The following is an 18,211-nucleotide window of genomic DNA, read 5'->3' as shown; positions in this document are numbered from 1 at the left end:
ACGAACTAAAAAAAACAACAGCAATGTGGAAAATATATGGAGTAAACACTACAACCAACCGTGCAAAATAAAATACCAAAGACAACACAGATTATACAAATCAACAGTACTCAAAGCACAAATAAAATACTACACGAAACAAATCGAATCGGCACCAACCAGCAAAAAGAACTCTTCAGACTCTTCAAAGAAATAAAAAAAAACTTCATTCTGCAACCAAATCGTCATCCGAATGCAAGCACTATGTGACATTGCCAACCACTTGGCAGTCATTGGCAGTAGAATAACCAAGTTTTTAATCATTTCCTGAAGGTGAGGTGCTCTTCTGTGGTTTTAATTTCCTTGGACATTGTGTGTCATAGGTTAGCAATTAAGCATGTGAATGCAGTTCCTCCAAATTTCCCTTTTTCATATTGTTTTGTCTCTATATGGAGGTTGTTGCTTGATATTAGGTATCTTCTTGGTTGATAGCGGATCATTTTCGCCAGGAAAAATTCAGCTCCTTGGCTGTGTAAGGATTTATTGGCAATGCAGAGGGCCTTGTGTTTAATGTGTTGTTGAATAGCACCGAGAAACACTTTTTGATGTACAGTGCACCTTGTAAATACTCAATAAATAAAATAAAATACATTAAACCACTTGAGTGCAAAATTAGAAACAAACCAACAGACCATCAACACAAACCACGCTAATACAAACATGACCACTGAACCATGGAAAAACTGGCAAAAATGTTGATTACAGCAACACTTACCTGCTTTGAACCAGTAACCAAAGACATTTTGTCCACACTTATAAAGGACACCAGCCTCACAGGATTTCCAAGTGACCCTTGCCCGGCAGACATCTACAAAGAAATCCTCAACCACAAAACCCCAGCGACACACTTCCGTCACCTAATGAACATGTCGCTAATCAAAGTAAAAGTACCAAATAGGTACTCCTTGAAATCGGCATACATCAGACCACTGATAAAAAAAGGCAACAGAAAGTGCAGAAGATCGACTATCTATATAGCAACAATGCTATATCCAACCTGCCCTACCACCCGGCAAAGATTCTAGAGGACCATGTATACAAAATCCTACTTATCTTGAAACAAATGGAATACCTGATCACTCGAAAGTTGGCTTCAGAACAGCTTCTCCCCCATACTCCGGAACATCTACATGTGCCCCTAGATGAAAATCTTTTGAACCCACAGACTGACTGCCTACAACTAGGCAGAAAAAGCACAACTGATTGTGATGAAACAAACAATACCCTCAACAACTGTCTCACAGACATCTACAGCTGGTTGACAAGGAACAATCTCAAATTGAACTCTGCCAAAACTGAAGTAATGGTATCACCCACAGAAGTCAATGCAACCAATCCACAACTGAACTGGCCACCAGGCATGGGAATCCAACCAGGATCTTCAAATGTGATAAATAACCGAGGAATATTGAAGGATACAACAAACTATTCCTGGAACTGCAAGTCAGCACTATCACAAAGAAGTGTTCTGTCTCCTAAAACTCCTCAGGGGGTTGCTCCCGTAACTCTCTTTTCCACATAGAACCCTCACAATCATATCCCAAGAATCGAAAGGCTCATTAACAAACTTCAATGCGTCCACAACACTGAAGCCAGGATACTCCTGAGATTAAACAGAAGAAAATACATCACCCCAGCTCTGAGAAACCTTCATTGGCTACAGTAATAAAAATGCATTAAATGCAAGGACCTCTACATTACCCAAGAATCCTTACACAGCCAAGGAGCCAAATTTATCCAGCTCAAGATTAGCCGCTATCATGCTATGCATGATTATACTTCCACCCTATCTGCACGTGACTCACACACCCAACATAAACACTGATACACAGCTGAGGCACTGAGCCTTACCCTTACGGTTACAATAAGCCTGGCCGTACAACCAACCTGCATGCAGGACAATGAACACAGATGCCAATTTGTCCTGTTTCTGAAGCTATTCTGTCATACTATCCTCACTAACACACCCACCCTCTTTTCTTGCAGAGCCACGTGAGCTCCTGGAGACTGCCCCTGGGTTGAAGTGTGCACGGTATAAATAGACATAACAGAACATAACATGTCTACAGTGGCATACACTGTGCATCCATTTTCGACATGTTTTCTTATTGAAGCATGGCATTTTTAAATGCAAAGCCAACAGGTGTATATTTTTACATGAGGATATTGTCGTATTTTGACAGTAAGGGAAAAGGAGAAAGGGGGGGGCAAAGGAAAGCCTTCTTTTTTGTTAGAGGGGGCCTTGACTCAAAAAGGCACTATTATGTAGTAAGGAAAAGAAGAGTCATCAGCTACCGCTTTTCACCCGTGTAGGGGTGGTGGGCTTAGAGGAGGCAGGTAGCTAGTTTGTACAAATACTAGCTATGGAAGGTCATAAGATGATTTCGAGAAAATTTTATGGTAAATCAATTTATTCATAAATTCAAACACACATCTAAAAACTGTAGGTTCACAAAGAACAAATGAACCTGTAAAAATTACATATGAGCCCAATTGAGCTCGAAACAGAATTTTTAAACTGTTTTATACAACACAGTTAAGTGAGTGAGGGTTAGTAAAATATAGTGCAAATTTCAATACTACTTGTGAACTGGTAGTATTTGTTGTCGACACATAATTATGTTTCTGGTTTGGGATAGAGTCAGCCTTCACTTGAGTGAGTGCTGAGCAAAGCCACAAGATGCTATACCCGGCTTCCTGTCTCTCCATGGCCCACAGCAAACGATGTCTGCTTGGTTTTCTGATCCCATCTCACACCCCACTAAACACAAGACCCCATACTTAGTGCCTCCTCGCTTTTCACCCCTCAATAGCAGAGACCACATCCTAGCATCCCACATACCCACCCTCTTTAACTCATCACACAAGACACATACAAGGATCCCTGAACCTCATCCAGCCATTCACTGAATGAGACCCCTGCCTGGTGTTCTGCCTCCCCACCCCACCTCCAAAAAGACCATTATAATCCATCCTGCCACACTACCTCATTCTCCCTACCGCAACAGATCCTAACTGGCAACCTACCTTCCCATTCCACTCACAGCACCTGACAACTTCCTCATTCCATGCCTTCCCATCCACTAATAACAGAGACCGCTCGCTTGCGTCATGCTCCCCTAGTCCCTTCCCCCACCACACAAAAATTCTGCCTTGCACAATGCCTCCCTTCCACACTCCCTTTAGCACTAGAATCCTACCTGATATCTGTCTTCTTATCATCCTCAATGACAGTGGCCCCACTGGACATCCTGCTGCCCATCCCTCCCTTTCCCTACACCACCAGACCCCTGCTTGGTGACATGCTTCTCCACCCCAGTGCCTTCAACCCATGACCCCTCCCTGGAGTCATGTTTTTCCATACACCCCCATGACAGAGAGCTGTTATTCTGTCTTACCACTCACAAGCAAACAATGCATGCCCCTACCTGGCATCCTGCCACCCCACCTCCCCCCAAACCACACAGGATGCATACCTGAGATCCTGCAACCACACCCCACTGCACCACAGCCCAAGACCCCTAACTTGTATTCTGCCTTTAGGGCCCTCTGATATAAGAGCCACCTAAATAGTTGTATTATCCCCCATATCATTCTCAACCCATATCATTCTCCCTACTGCACAAGATCCGTGCATGGCACCCTCCCCACAACTTCTGACTCCCTCCTATTTACACCTCAAAAGAACCATACCTGTAACCATTCATCCCGGCTCAGTCATGTGCAGGATAGGAGCCAAACCTGATGAAACACTACACATGTCTCTTCATAGTGACCCTCTCTTCTTAGTTGCCTGTTGGCAGGTGTTTCAGTCCAAATGGAATTCGGGCTTGCTTCCTCCTCCTCACATTTGTAGCCTACAACCATTGTGTTTCTGGCATAAAAATAGGAAGCTTAGCCACATTTCGTTAGAATGAGATGCAAAACGTGTAAATGAAAAACAAAAAAAAGCAAGGGGCTTCTAATGTAAACATCACGACAAGAGAGGACGCTTTTGTTTCTTTAAAGTTTCTCCACACAGCAGGGAGAGCAGTTAAAGCGCAGCTAACATCTTGTCCCGCAGCACCTCCCATCTTGACTCCATTTAGCCATAGGCCTGCCCAAGCCCTGCCTGCTTTACCCACTTCTATTATACCATGATATTATCTAAAACATTTTTTTAGTTATGTTTTTGGAATGAATGATTCATTGTTTAAATATAAGATAGTATCGCTATGGCATTCTTAAAATCTCCCCTTACTTATGTTGATAAATACACCTCAAATATGCAATTAATTTTTTCTTGTTTCTTAAAGGATATGGATAACCTTCGTCATCTCTACCTGTCTGCCAATAGCCTAGACCACATTCCTCTTCCACTTCCTGAATCGCTGCAGTCCCTGCACCTCCAGGTAAATTCAATGATGTATTTTGTATGAATACAGGCAAAATTAAAGTGGAAAATTCACTACATTTAACATATTTCTTTATTTAATATGGCATTTTAATTTGATGTTACTCCCATGCAATGTATTGCGAGTATTGCTTACATTCAATTTAAGGGTTTTCTGCTCTTAAATGGGCACATTCACTAAATGAACGGTTTATCTACTGGCACGTTAATGGCAAAATATCAAAATAGCATTCATAAAACGTGATATAGTGATGTACAGACGTATGAAACATTTGCACTAGTCACACATTTGAAGCCTAGGCATCATTTGTGACAGAAGCCATTTCAAGAAAGTTTGTATTTTGCAGTTGTGAATCTGCCGCACTGAATGTTCTAGTCAAGGGCCAGAATGGATGTGAAGCAATGGAGTGCTGCATGTTCATACACGTATTGCTGTGTGTGACTCCTTGGGGCCACCAGTTTATACCTACTCCGGTTCGAAAAGGGGTTTTCCAAGCACTTAAGATGTGGGTCGAAAGCACATTTATATTTGCACGGTGCTTTGGGGATTTATGTCTCATATAGCGGCATTTCACAGGATTGAGGAGGATTTTAAACACCACAGTGCCGTTAGGGGAAAAACAACCATCTTCAAATGTGTAAACTTCCTCCCTTTTCACTGGAATTTGGTCACAGAAGTTGTAACGATTTCACCACAGCCAGAGGTAAGAAGTAGAAACATTTGTTTAGGTGGACGTTTGTGAAAAGCTGTTATGCAGTACCCACCACCGACCCACTGCTGCCCATACATTTATTTATTTTCATTTAATTATTTATTTAACATTTGTAGAGCGTGCCAAAGCCGTGGGTATCTGGGTGCTGAAGAGCAGGTAATACACATTACAGGAGTTACCACAAATAACAATAGATAACATAGGTTTGGCATGTATCAGATTAAACATATTTACAGACATAACCTATTTACAGATGCATTGTTCCCATAGGCAAATAATCAATAGTATTTACATGTGGAAATTTGTTCACGTAAGTAGCTAACGAATGAAGTAGAGCAGATGCATTTACAGAAGCATATTGTATAGGGATGATACTGTAAGCATTGAGGCGAAGAGTGCCACACATTGGAGGTGAAGAACCAGGCCTTAGGTTTTCTGCAGAAGGAGGTGTGGGAAGGGTTGTCTCTAATGTATAGAGGTAATGCGTTTCAGCCTTTGGCTGCCACAACTGGGAAGCTGCTTCCCCCAGCCTTGGTTCTTTTGAATTTCGGAACAGATAGAAGGAAGGCTGAAGCGGAACATGTGGGCTTGGTGGTTTGGGTTGGAGCGAGCAGGTTGGTAAGATATTTAGAAGCTATGTTGGTGAGACATTTGTGGAATGGAACTATGGCTGCAGCAGACAAACAGCAATGGAACACTTTTAGGTAGGTGGCAGAACAATGGAGTGTACCTGTCTGGTCTCCAATGAAAGCATTTTCTCTTTGGTGTCAGCCTGGCTGTGTATAATTTGTGCATTTCTTAATGGGATGAGTGTCAACTTTGACTGAGTCTGTATGTCCATGCACCTAGAGCACACCCAGGGTGCATCATGGCTAATGAAAAGAGGAATGGATCTCTTAACCACTCTTGTTTTCTCTAAGCTGCACCACTGTGCCAGCATCCTCTTTGGTCTCCACATTATCCTCCCAACTAGGACTCTCTTTAAAGTCCCTGTGTTCACTCCTACATCCTCATACCATCACCAGATTGGATGGCCAAGGATGCAAAACAGATGCAGATTGAAATGTCTTCTCCTGGTTCACAAATCTATCCACAGCATAACACCACTGTATCTATGTTCCTCTATCCAACTCTATAAGCCTTCTTGTAATCTCTGCTATACCTCCTTAACTGCCCTTGTGGCACCTTTCCCTCCCTGTACTCCCATGCACTTCCGCCCCTTCGCTCTTCTTGCTACACTTACATGGATTTATCTTCCTCTGGGCATGTGAGAAACAGTCCACACTTATTTGTTCAGAACCAAACTAAAAGCCTAGCACCTCGCCTCTGAGGTACCCTCTTATCCTAGCTTCCATCTGCCTCCTAGCTAACATGTTTCCTTTGCCTCTAATCTGCCCCTGTCTCTTACTCTCTCCACCTTCACTCTAACACTTCATCCTTCATGGTCACATCCCTAACACAGCTGGCCGTATCGTCTACCTGAACTTAAAATTGCCTAATGTTGATTGTCTTTAATCTATGTAAGTCCACCCATGTATTGACCCTGGTGACCGTTCCATTAATTCTCTTCCACAACCTGGCCAGAATATCACTCAAACTCACCCCATAGTAAGGCGCTCACTGATTCCCATCAGAACGTATATCTTATATAGCGTACCTTCTTTTGTGATGAAAAGAGTATTGTTCCTTCCTGTATATAGATAAATAAATACAAATATAAAATAATGCTGATTAGATTTTTGCTGTCGAAAGGTGAAGTAGGATGCTGACATTTGCATGATCTGTACCCCAGTGGAAGTGCTTTCATGCAAAGAAGATAGTGTGCAAACAGCAAGAGCAGGGATATTCAGAATTGATAATCATAGGCTTTTTGGAAGAGGTTGGGTTTGAAAACTTTAGAGAACATCGCGAAATGGGCTTTGGTGTAAAAGGGGTGGGAGTCTCACAAGGATGACTCTTGGAAATATAAAGTTCTTACCCATAACATTTTTTATCTCACAGGGCCGATAGGCAGATGATTTTGGGAGGCTGGAATTGGTCTTCTGGACAATTGATAGAGCAGTATCATGTTCTAGAGGAAGTCTGGTGCATAGTAATGTAGCACTATCGGGACCTGATAAGATCACTTAAAGGGCATATTCTGTTTGCTTAATCGTCAATGAGTCCAGTACCATAAATGCTGATGTAATATGTTAAGTCCCTTTTTGCCAAACGTTAAGTTAGGAACATACTTTGTCCTGTCTGTACCCCGATATTATGAGATGAGGTCATTATGAGTCACTATGTTATACTTATTGAATTGACTTTAAATATATCAATAAATATAATTTTTAGGCACAGATAAAATTACACATCATGCAAAAAGCCTCTTCTGATCAGTAAAACAACCTTACAAAATCACTGAAAATCATTGATTGTTTTGACAGGGAGGTCACAATCCACAATTTCAAACCCCAAGCAACTCACCAACATATGTTAGAATTTCATACGTGACATCAATGTTATCACTTATGGGTTAATTGATACAATCACTAATACCATTACATATTACAATATCAAAGAAGTCCACCTAATTAGATCAAATTCAAATTAGAAATATTTCAATATCCTCTGTATTGTTACTGCAGTTAAATCTGTCATGCCTTATTTGAAGAATGTAAGACTGATTTTTGTTGTAATTTCTTTATTAAGTCAGATGTGAATATGGACATTGACAAAACACCCTTCACTGCCCATATACAAAAATACTAAAACAAATTATAACATCACAATAAAAAGAAACATTATCAGTATTAAAATATGTTTTCTCACCTTCGTAGAACTTTTAACAAATGGTTCCTTTAAGTAAAAGTTATAGACACTGCAAGGGTGCTATAGCTTTTTCATTCATAGTAGATAACAAATAAAGAGCAGGCCGAATTGCCTAGATTCCAGATGTTCATAGACAGGGAATTGAATAATAGTCATATAAATTAAAGTAGCAAAAGAAAAGACAATGAATGGCAGTTTCTTGGTTACTATTGTCACTCAAATTAAAAACGAGCTGGATGGTTTTCACCGGAACAAATATAAATCGGATATCTTCAGTTCATAATAAATAATACGGCTCACATTTGTATTAATTGTGATGGCTGAGCCTGTGCCTCGGGCTGCCTCATACACTCGCACGCATGCACTCACGCAAAGAGACACAGTACACACGTGTGCAGCTTATGAGGTCCCGGCGGCAACTGCAACACGGACCATCTTTATTCACACTACACATGCGCAGCCGGGAATGAGGCTCGCGCATGCGCACATTTACTTAAAGATGTAACATCCCTTTTTTTCTTTAAACAGAAAAACAACATCAAACAGGACAACTTTCAAAACTGACCCAACGTGTGTCGCTGACCTGGCTCGGTCGTTGGCTCAGTCTCCTGAGCCCAGGACATAGTCATTGAAACGGAAGGGTGGTTTGTGACCCTGCCTCACCGGATACCGGCTGCTACTCCCTGTTACTCCCTGGGGTCGGCAGCGGTGTCATGTCCTGTGGTGGTGTGTCCACTGGCATGTCAGCTTCGGGGATCTCAGCCCGGTCCTCTGGCAGGGGAACCTCTTCAGGCTCTTCCTCTTGGTGTCAGACCTCTACTTTATTGAAGAAGGACTTGTTGCGAGTGACTGTCCCTCTTTCGCTGGCGGCAGTGACCATAGTCCCTTTTACGTGGGTGACTGTCCAAGGTTGGGGCTCATATGTTAGCAACAATTTTCCCTCTGGTTGGCGATTCCTGACGAGTACAGAATCTCCTACGGCCACCTCCTTCTCCTGTAGGCCTCTCCTCATGCTCTCCTTCTCGTTGCGGGCCGCTATCTCCTGTCGGACCTTGTCATCGTCGATTACCGCTGGCTCGTGGCCCTCTACTTAGGGGATGAGCCCCCTGGGGCAGCGTCCAAACAGTGCCTCGGCCAGGGCGACCCCTGTCGACTGGTGGGGTGTCGTTCTATACTCCCGGAGGAACTCAAATAGGTTTTTCTTTAGTTCTCCTCCACTATTGGCTGATATTCGAAAAAATTTGCTCAATGTTCTCATGAGTCTTTCCGCTTCACCATTGGCCCTGGGCCTGAGGGGTGATACTTTTCTGTGTTGAATCCCTCTCTCCTTCATTTATTGAGCAAATTGATTCCCCGTGAATGGTGGCCCGTTATTGGAGCAAAGGACCTTTGGGAAGCCATGAGTTGCGAACCTCTTTTCAAGTGCTAAGATGGTGTGGTCACTTGCTGTTGAGTCCACTAGCTCCACCACGACCACTGGTCCACTAAGGCCAAGAAATACATGCCTCCCGGTCGACCCGAAGTCAGCGTGACCTGTGCCCCAGGGACTTTCACTCCTTTCCATGGAGCTAATCGGTGGCACTCTGTCTAAGGGGCTCGCAGCTTGACATGGCATGCACCTCCGCATGTGTCCTTCCACCAGACTTTCTAGGTCTGTAAACCACACTTTTGGTCTCAACCGTGCCTTGGTCTTGGCAACACCCTGGTGACCGGTGTGTGCCAGCTCCAGGACTCTTGCTCTCAGCACTTAGGGGATAACATATTGTCGCCCTCGCAGTATTAGTCCATCATCTGAGATCGAGAGTTCATCACGTACCTTCCACAGAGCTTGGAGGTCCCTCTGTGCTCTGTCTTCTCACCGGGTGTTGTTATTGAGTACCTCTCTCCATTCTCCTCTCCGTATGGCTGCCTGTATGATTTTGAATACTTCGTCGGTAGTCGATTCTCTAGCTACGACCTCCCTCGACAGCACCACTGGCATCGCATTTTCAACAATGTTGTGGAAAAACTCCTGACACTCCACCAGCTCACCGGTACCTTGACCCCTTTCGCAGTTCGGATGGCGGGATAAGTAATCGGCTGGGTTGTTTGTCCCGGGTCTGTATACCAGTTTGACCCCATACTCAATAAGAACAAGCATCCACCGTTCGATCCGTGGTGGGGGTTTCAATGACACTCCTTCCAGAATCGGTATCAGTGGTTTATGGTCCGTCACCAGTATTATAGGTTTCCCTAAAATATAGAGGCGAAAATGACAGCAACCCCACAAGATCGCTAGCACCTCCCTTTCGATTTGCGAGTAGCGCCTTTCGGTGTCTGTAAGTGCTTTGCTCACATAGGCAATTGGGTGCATGTCTCCTCTGGCATCCGCTTGCATGAGAACAGCTCCTAGCCCCACCGGGCTGGCATCTACCACTATGTCCGAGTCTGCAGTGGGGCCGAAGTGCGCCATTGTGTCTTGTTCAGAGAGTGCTCTCTTTATGTCTAGAAATGCCTCTTGCTCTCTCTTTTCCCAAGTCCATGGAACATCATTCTTGGTCAGGGCTCGAAGTTATTCAGATAGGGACGCAAGGCCTTTAATAAATCGTCCACAGTAATTGACCATCCCAAGGAAACTGCGCACCTCCATGGGGGATTGTGGCGCTGCAGCTTCGCGGATGTCTCAGATTTTCTCCAGGTCAGGCGACACCCCAATCACGTGGAAGATGAACCCGAAGAATCCAATTCGATCCTTGAAAAAGTCGCACTTCTGCGGTGTAGGGTAAGGCCCAGCTCCTTCAGCCGCTGCAAAGTCAACTCCAGACGCTTCATGTGTTCATCCTGGGATGCTGCAAATACTAGAATGTCATCGCTCATATTGAGCACTCCATTCAGGCCTGCTAGCGCTCCTCTTATGGCATTATGAAAGACCTCTGCAGCGGAGGATACGCCAAAACAGAGACGTTTAAACTGTTAGAGGCCCTCATGAGTGGTAAATGTTGATATATACCGAGAGTCCAGGTGGATTTCTAGCTGGTGATACCCGGAACTCAGATCTAGCTTCAAGAAGACTTTGGCCCCCTGCAGCTCGCCCACAATGTCATCTAGCGTCGGCATGATATGGCGTTCCCGTTTGATGGCAGCGTTCGGGAGTCGCATGTCCACACAAATGCGGACAGCGCCGGGCTGTTTCGGTTTTGGCGCCACAACAATAGGCGAGACCCAGGGAGTCAGTCCCTCTACACTCTCGATAATGTCCATCTCGGTGAGTGATTGGAGCTCCTTCTCAACTTGCGACCTGAGGTGGAAGGGTATTCTTCAATGTTTTAGTGCTGTGGGCCGAATTGTTTCATCACTGTGCAGTCACACTGGGGCTTCCTTTAATTTTCCTACTCCCTGGAAAATGCTTGAGAACTTGTCTAGCAGTTGGTCAATGTCTACCTGGTATACTGCCAGTGCGAAATGTACAATATTCCAAGCTTCCGAAGCAGCGCAGCTCAACAGTGAATGCGGGCTGACGTCAGTGACAAAGAAGCGTGCTTTTATTGTCTGAGCCCCATGGGTCACAGGCGCCACGAACACGCCATGGATCGATAGGGGTGTGTGTCCCCCAAAAGTGAATATTTTGGCTTTGGAATCATCCACCGGCGGCGGGCCTGGGATGGCTTTGTAATGTGTTGTGGCTAATACACACGGCTTTGTAATGTGTAGTGGCTAATACACACGGAGGCCCCTGTGTCGATCAGTACTTGTGTAGGGGGGCACCTCCAATGTCCACAACACATGTGGGTTGCCTCCTTTTCTTGGTTCCCGTGGCCAGGTTTGAGATAAAGAAAATTTCATCTTCTTCCTCCTCTTCTGAGATGTTTAGCCTCTGAGCATCCTGTTATAATGTGGCGATGCTTCGTTTTCTCCTGGACCCGCCTCCACCTGTTCTCGCTGGTCCTGTGTGTGTAGTCACTGGAGCAGTCGCTCGACACATCCTCACATAGTGTCCCGGCGTGTTGCATCTCCCACAGACTCTCGTCTTTGCCGGACAGTCTTCTGTGTGTGGTAAATCATACCCACAGTATTGGCACACAGTTGGGGTGCCTTGCGTAGATGATGTCTCCTGACGCTTCTGGCTCCAGCATGATTTGGACAGGGTTTGTCTTCCAACTGCAAACGCTTCCTCACTTTTGCATGGGCGCACTGCAGCATCCATTTTCGCACCTCTGCTCTCGGCAAGCTCATACACCCTGCAATTGTCCAATATCTGTGTCAGCGTCATGCCAGGCTCTCGCAGAATCTGCCTGCACAATTTGCTGGAGCTGCAGCCTTGGATGACTTGGTTGCTGATCATTACCTTCTCGTTGTCCCACCTGCAGGTACTTGCCAATTGCCGCAGGCGTGCGCAATACTGGTCCAGGGATTCGTCGTCATGCTGTTTCTCCACGCAAATGACAAATCTGTCGAAATCAACGTTTGACAATAGAATGAAATGGTTGTGGAGCGCTGTTTTGATGGCTGCATAGGTCACTACTTGCAGGTTTAAAGATTCATATATCCGCAGAACTTCTGTACCTGCCGAGTAGAGCAGCGTGGCAACCTTCACGTCGTCATCATCCTCACCTGTGGCTCTAAAAAACATGTCTAATTTCTTTATCCACAAGAGCCATTTGGGGCCTAGTTTAGAGGGTGGGCCAGAGGTGTCAAACTCCTGCATGGGTGGTAGTGATCCTTGTTGACGCCTTGTCACTCTCGCCAGCGTGGGCGCCTCGCCGTCGCTGTCAGCCATTTTCACAGGTTGCACAGGAACCTTCCTTTACAATGGAGGCCGCAAACCTGACTCAAAACAGACACAAACGTACCTTGGTGTGTCCACTGCGACGATATGTTGGGCGTCAGCTCTGGTACTGGCCACTGGCTGTCTTTCAGAATCTGGATGTCCTTTCCAGCAACTTGCTGTGCAGAATCTGCCACCACCGGCTATGATTTGCAGACCTCTGGGTTAGAGGACCACTGGGGTTCCAAAAATTGAAGATTGTACCTTCTTTAGCATGTGGGCAGCGCACAAGCACCCACGCAGGCCGTTACTGCCTCACACGCTGAAAGTGAAAGATGGCCGCCATCAGCAGCAGGACTGCACTCCGAGGTCGGAGATGCCAACGAAAATGCACAGCTCTGACATTAAATAATCAGATAGTTTATTAGGAATAGGACATCAGGTCAAGGGTTTACAAGGACATAAAGTCCTGTGTGATGTATTTCGCACTGTCAAGTGCTTGATCACACAATGATATGGTTCGTTTTCCGTTTTCACTAGCAATGAAACAAAAAGCATGGTGCATGGGGAACATGGGTAGATGTCTTGGAATGGTACGCGTTACATGGAATTCTGCTTCAAGTTGCAATTAATGCAATGATTGTCTCCCATTTATTAGTTACATCTCCACAGTGTTGGTCCGTTTAAACAGATGACAAATCAATACTTCTACTGTATATGACAATACATGGGACAATATAGCAAGTCTGCTAGTGTTAGCGTACACAACCAGATAGGCATACTTTAAAATTGAAGCCTATAATGCAAGGTGCAGGTGCAACTTCAAGCAGCATCTGATGGAATACAGTCCAGATGCATACATGTCTTACATGTACCTAACTTGCAAGTGCGAACAGCAGCAAAAGATGTTGGAACATTCAACACAAATAGCAGCAGAAATCATGCTGTGCAAATTATGCAAATACTAGATACACAAAGGTACTCCAATCAAAAAATATGCAATTACATTAACATTCAAAATGTGCAAAATTGCAAAGAGAAGCTAATTGCAGAAATGTTTTAGTTGCAGTAATGGCAACACCGTACAATATAAAGTGCATGTGCCTGTGTGGCAATAAGAACATAAAATGCATGTGCAAACAATAGAATTTCCTAATGGTGGAATCCACCAAAAGTGATAATGCCAGCACTAAGTGACAACAATGCCCACATCTATCAGCCTGGGACAGTATCACTGCAAACTCCAAAAAGAGCTTCAACCTCAACATTCAAAATGAAGTTCTGAGCTTCTTCCAGCTCCTGGCTTATTCACCTTCGCCTTCCCCAAGTTCAAAATCAGTTAAAAAAATGCCTCAGGGTTCCCTTCTGCAAGAGTTCAACACAGTTCAAAAAGTCCCTGGGTTCCCTTCCCCAATATTTCAAATCTTCTAGCTTTCAACACCAATATTAGTTCAAGTCTTCTAGCTTTCAAAACCGTACCAGTTCAAATCGTTTGTCCTCCAGGTTTTTCAATGCTTTACATGGATTACTCTGTTTCTTCATTATAACTCATTTCAACCACTGTTGCAAAAGCACAAATTCAGTTACATTTGCTTTCCTTGGCTTTCCAAGTAGGGGCCACTCAGTACAGGCACAGTTGTCAGACCATGTGATCCTCCCATTACAGGTCATGCAAACAGTCCCCTATGCACTTTGTTATGTTTGCCGTATTCTTCAGATTTTTGCCAATACAGGTTTCCTCTCTTATATTTGGCCAATACTTGGTTTCTTGTTTCATATATTTCTTTATAGTCTTTGGCTGTGTCACCACTTGTGGTTCACACATCTCTAGTGCATCTTGGAAGCTAGTGCCACCCGAACGCACTCTGCGAGTTAGGGGAACCATGTTTTGGGTCGAGTAAGCCAGTCTGGAAGGTCTAGATGGTGTGTGTCTGACAATCCTCTGGGCGAGGTAGGGGGGGGGCACGGCCATGGAGACATTTGTGTGTCAGGACGAGGGTTTTGAAGACAATTCTTTCCTTGATGGGAAGCCAGTGAACGTGCCTTCTAACCCCAGAGATGTGGTCCCTCCGTGAGATGCCCGTCGCTGCCCTAATGACATTGTTCTGAGCTAGTTGAAGCTTGGCAAGATTCTTGTGTGATGTTCCAACAAAAAGGGCATTACAATAGTTAAGACTTGAGCCAATTATTGCCCTAGCGATGGTGAGGCAGGTCTCCTGGGATAGGAACGGTCTGGCTGCATTGAGCAGTTTGGAATGATAGGCTGTAGAGGAAGCAATAGCGCTGACCTGTCTGTCCATGGTCAGGTTGGGTTCAAGGTAGACGCCCAAGGTTTTGATGTATTGTGAGACAGTGATGGGGATGTTATCACTGGTGAAAGAGCAATATTGCTTATCCAGTTTGCCCAGGGTGGTGGGGGGACCAATCAGCAGAAGTTCGGTTTTCTCACTGTTGAGACATAACCAATTTTCTGCCATCCATTATTGGATCGTGGAGTAAATGGAGTTGAGGGTGTTCATATCCGTTGAATAGTCTCCGGTAAGGGCGATGAGCACCTGAGTGTCATCTACATAGTTGGTATATGAGATGCCCAGGGCGTCCAGTATTCTGAACAGCGGCCTTGTGAAGAGGTTGTAGAGGGTGGGAGCTATGCAAGAACCCTGTGGGACACCACATTTAATGAGACTAGGGTTGGCATTGGAGGTTTCTGAGAAAACCTTCATCGCTCTTTCCTGTAGGAATGAAGTTATCCATTCACAGGCCCTCGGGGAAAAGTTGGCTGCAGATGAAAGGTGATGGCAGAGGGTTTTATGATCCACCAGATCAAAGGCAGCGGAGAGTTCTAAAAGGAGGAGGTGCACGGGTTTGCCTGCGTCTCTCAGGTCATCCATTTGATTTTTTAGGTCAAGTAATGCTGTTTCGGTGCCGTGTCGAGGTCGGAACCAAGACTGGTGAAGACCAAGAAGGTGGTTGTCTTCAATGATTTTTTGGACTTGCATGTAGTCAGCTTTGTCCAGGATTTTAAGCAGGAAGGGGACAGTGGTAATGGGCCTGAAGTTCTGTGGGACTGTTGGGTCGAGGGAGGGTTTCTTTGGGAGTGGACGGACCCACGCTTCCTTGGAACATGGCCGGCCTGGAAGGAGGAGTTAATGGAGGCAGAGATAAATGGGGCAAGGGAGGAGGCAGAGTCTTTAATGAGCTGAGCCGGGCAGGTGTCACCTTTACAATTTTAGGGCTTGATGGATTTGAGGAGAGCAATGACTTCTGGTTCAATCATGTCTGTAAATTCAAACATTGTGGTCGGATTGGAAGTGGAGACTGGGGCAGGAGTGTCAGGACTGTTAGGAAAGAGTTTGGGCAACGCTTTTTGGTGTGCTAGAATTTTGGCGCGCATGGAGTCCAGTTTGTCTAGCATGGCTGCTTGAATTTTGTTGCACCATGTTGTATCCGTCATGATAGTAGGAGGCTGTGGAGAGGGCGTCTCCAACTTTCTAAAGATGGCAAAGATTCCCTTAGTCCCTGATGTGGCATTTTCGATCCTGCAATTGAAAGAGTCGGCTTTTGCCCGAATGATTGCAAGTTTATAATCCTTAGATATAGACGTAAAGGCAGCTTTGGAGGCGTCATTGGGGTTGTTTTTCCAGGTAGCAAGTGCTGCCCTTTTTCTGGAGCGGTATTCCATGAGCTCCTTGGTGAACCAGGAGTTGGAGTGTTTAGCTTTTTTGGCTTTTTTGAGAGTGAACGGGGCAATGGCATTTACTGCCTGGGAGATGACCTTATTATCTGCAGTTGCCAGTAACTCTGGATCATTAGGGAAGGGGGACAGAAGGGCCGGTACCAAGAGAAAAGGGGATAAGGCCTCTTTGGTGAGCTTCTGTGAGCTTTTTGAGTATGCAGCTGGTAGGGGGATGGTAGACTTAGCTGACTCTTTGGTGTCGTGATGTCAAGCTTAATGCAGAAATGGTCAGACCAAGGGATGGGAGAAATTTCAGAAATGAGGAGGGAACAGTTGTGGGCGGATACCCAATCAAGTGTGCGACCTTTGATGTGGGTTGGCTTAGAGATGGCTTGAGAAAATCCTAAGGTGGTTAAGGCTTTTAGCAGAGTGGCAGCATTGGCATCTTTTGCGTCATTAAGCCCTAAATGAAGGTCACGCATGAGAAGGACTTTGGATGATTTTCTGAGGTTGTTAGACAATGGGTGGATGAGGGCGTCAAAAAATCAGTGGAAGGGCCTGGTGGGCGGTACACCAGATGCAGGGTAATCGTACAGTTAGGAGAGAGCTTGATTTTGTGGAAGAGGTAGTCAGCGTGGTTATAGGTCAAAGGATCGAAAAAAAAGTGTCGAATGACAAAAGGGTCGAGGCAATTCCACTGAAAAAAAGGATCACATTTATTTATTTATTAATTTATTGTTTTTTTGGGGGGTCCCCCCGAAACCCCTGTTTTTGGGGTAAAAACACCCTTTTAAAGGTAAAATAGAGCAAAAAAGATATATATATATTTAATTTTTTTTTCCGATCATTTGGTTTTCGGTCGAATGTACTTGACCCTTTTGCATTCGACCCTTTTGCTTTCAACCCTTTAACTGGACACCGTCAGCGTTCTGTACCAGTTCCTCAGGTATCCTTCTGATATTGAGGGCGATTTTAGCGATAGCAGCTACCCCTCCACCCCTTTGACCAGTCCAGTCTTGTCTAAATATGGTGTAGCCAGTTGGGACTGCAAGGGAGAGGGCAGGGCCAGAGGTTTCATTTAACCAGGTCTCACAAAGAAGGAGAGGGTCAAGGTTGTTATTGATGATGAGATCGTGAACATCCAAAGAGTGTGCTGGTACAGAAATGGAGTTAACAAGTGCATATTTCAATTTGACATCCAAAATGGCAGAGTGGGGGGCAGTAGGAGGGGGCCCAGTGTGTGTGAGTTCATGGGCTGGAGTGGCAGAAAGGGAGAGCAACAGGAGCACCTCGGTGCCTGGTAGCAAAGCTAGCGTCACATGACCGTATAGGTAGATGGGCTGCAGGCACAGCAGTAGGGCTAGTCACAATTCATTGCAGTTCAGGCAAATGGGCTGCATGCACAGCGGTAGGGCTAGTCACAATACATGGCGGTTTAGGCAAATGGGCTGCAGGCACAGCGGCAGGGCTAGTCACAATACATGGCAGTTTAGGAAAATGGGCTGCAGGCACAACGGAAGGGCTAGTCACAATACATGGCAGTTTAGGCAAATGGGCTGCAGGCACAGCGGCAGGGCTAGTCACAATACATGGCAGTTTAGGCAAATGGGCTGCAGGCACAGCGGCAGGGCTAGTCACAATACATGGCAGTTTAGGCAAATGGGCTACGGGCACAGCTGAGGGTCTAATAGCAGTACAAGACGTTATTGGCAGGTGAGCTCCCACTATAACTTCAAGGCTGGTAACTTCACCATATGTACATAGTAGTGGCTGGGTATTGAGACGTGATGTGGTATTAGCTCTTATTTCTGATGAGGAGGCTATTGAGGGTGGCA

At 45.2% G+C, this 18,211-nt stretch overlaps 1 protein-coding gene across 3 annotated transcripts in view; it reads left to right on the top strand.

Annotated features, from left to right (window-relative positions):
• EPYC (epiphycan) overlaps positions 1-18,211 on the top strand; it is a 199,616-nt gene that overhangs the window by 168,333 nt on the left and 13,072 nt on the right. For all 3 annotated transcript variants that reach the window (XM_069629262.1, XM_069629261.1, XM_069629263.1), the window contains exon 6: positions 4,335-4,430. In XM_069629262.1, the coding sequence (XP_069485363.1) occupies positions 4,335-4,430 (96 nt within the window). The remainder of the gene's footprint in view (positions 1-4,334; positions 4,431-18,211) is intronic.

The sequence above is a fragment of the Ambystoma mexicanum genome, chromosome 12 (genome assembly GCF_040938575.1).
Source record: "Ambystoma mexicanum isolate Mex_15411 chromosome 12, UKY_AmexF1_1, whole genome shotgun sequence".
Lineage (NCBI taxonomy): Eukaryota > Metazoa > Chordata > Amphibia > Caudata > Ambystomatidae > Ambystoma > Ambystoma mexicanum.
Note: the sequence above shows the minus strand (reverse complement) of the source record. Positions and strands in the feature narration are given on the sequence as shown.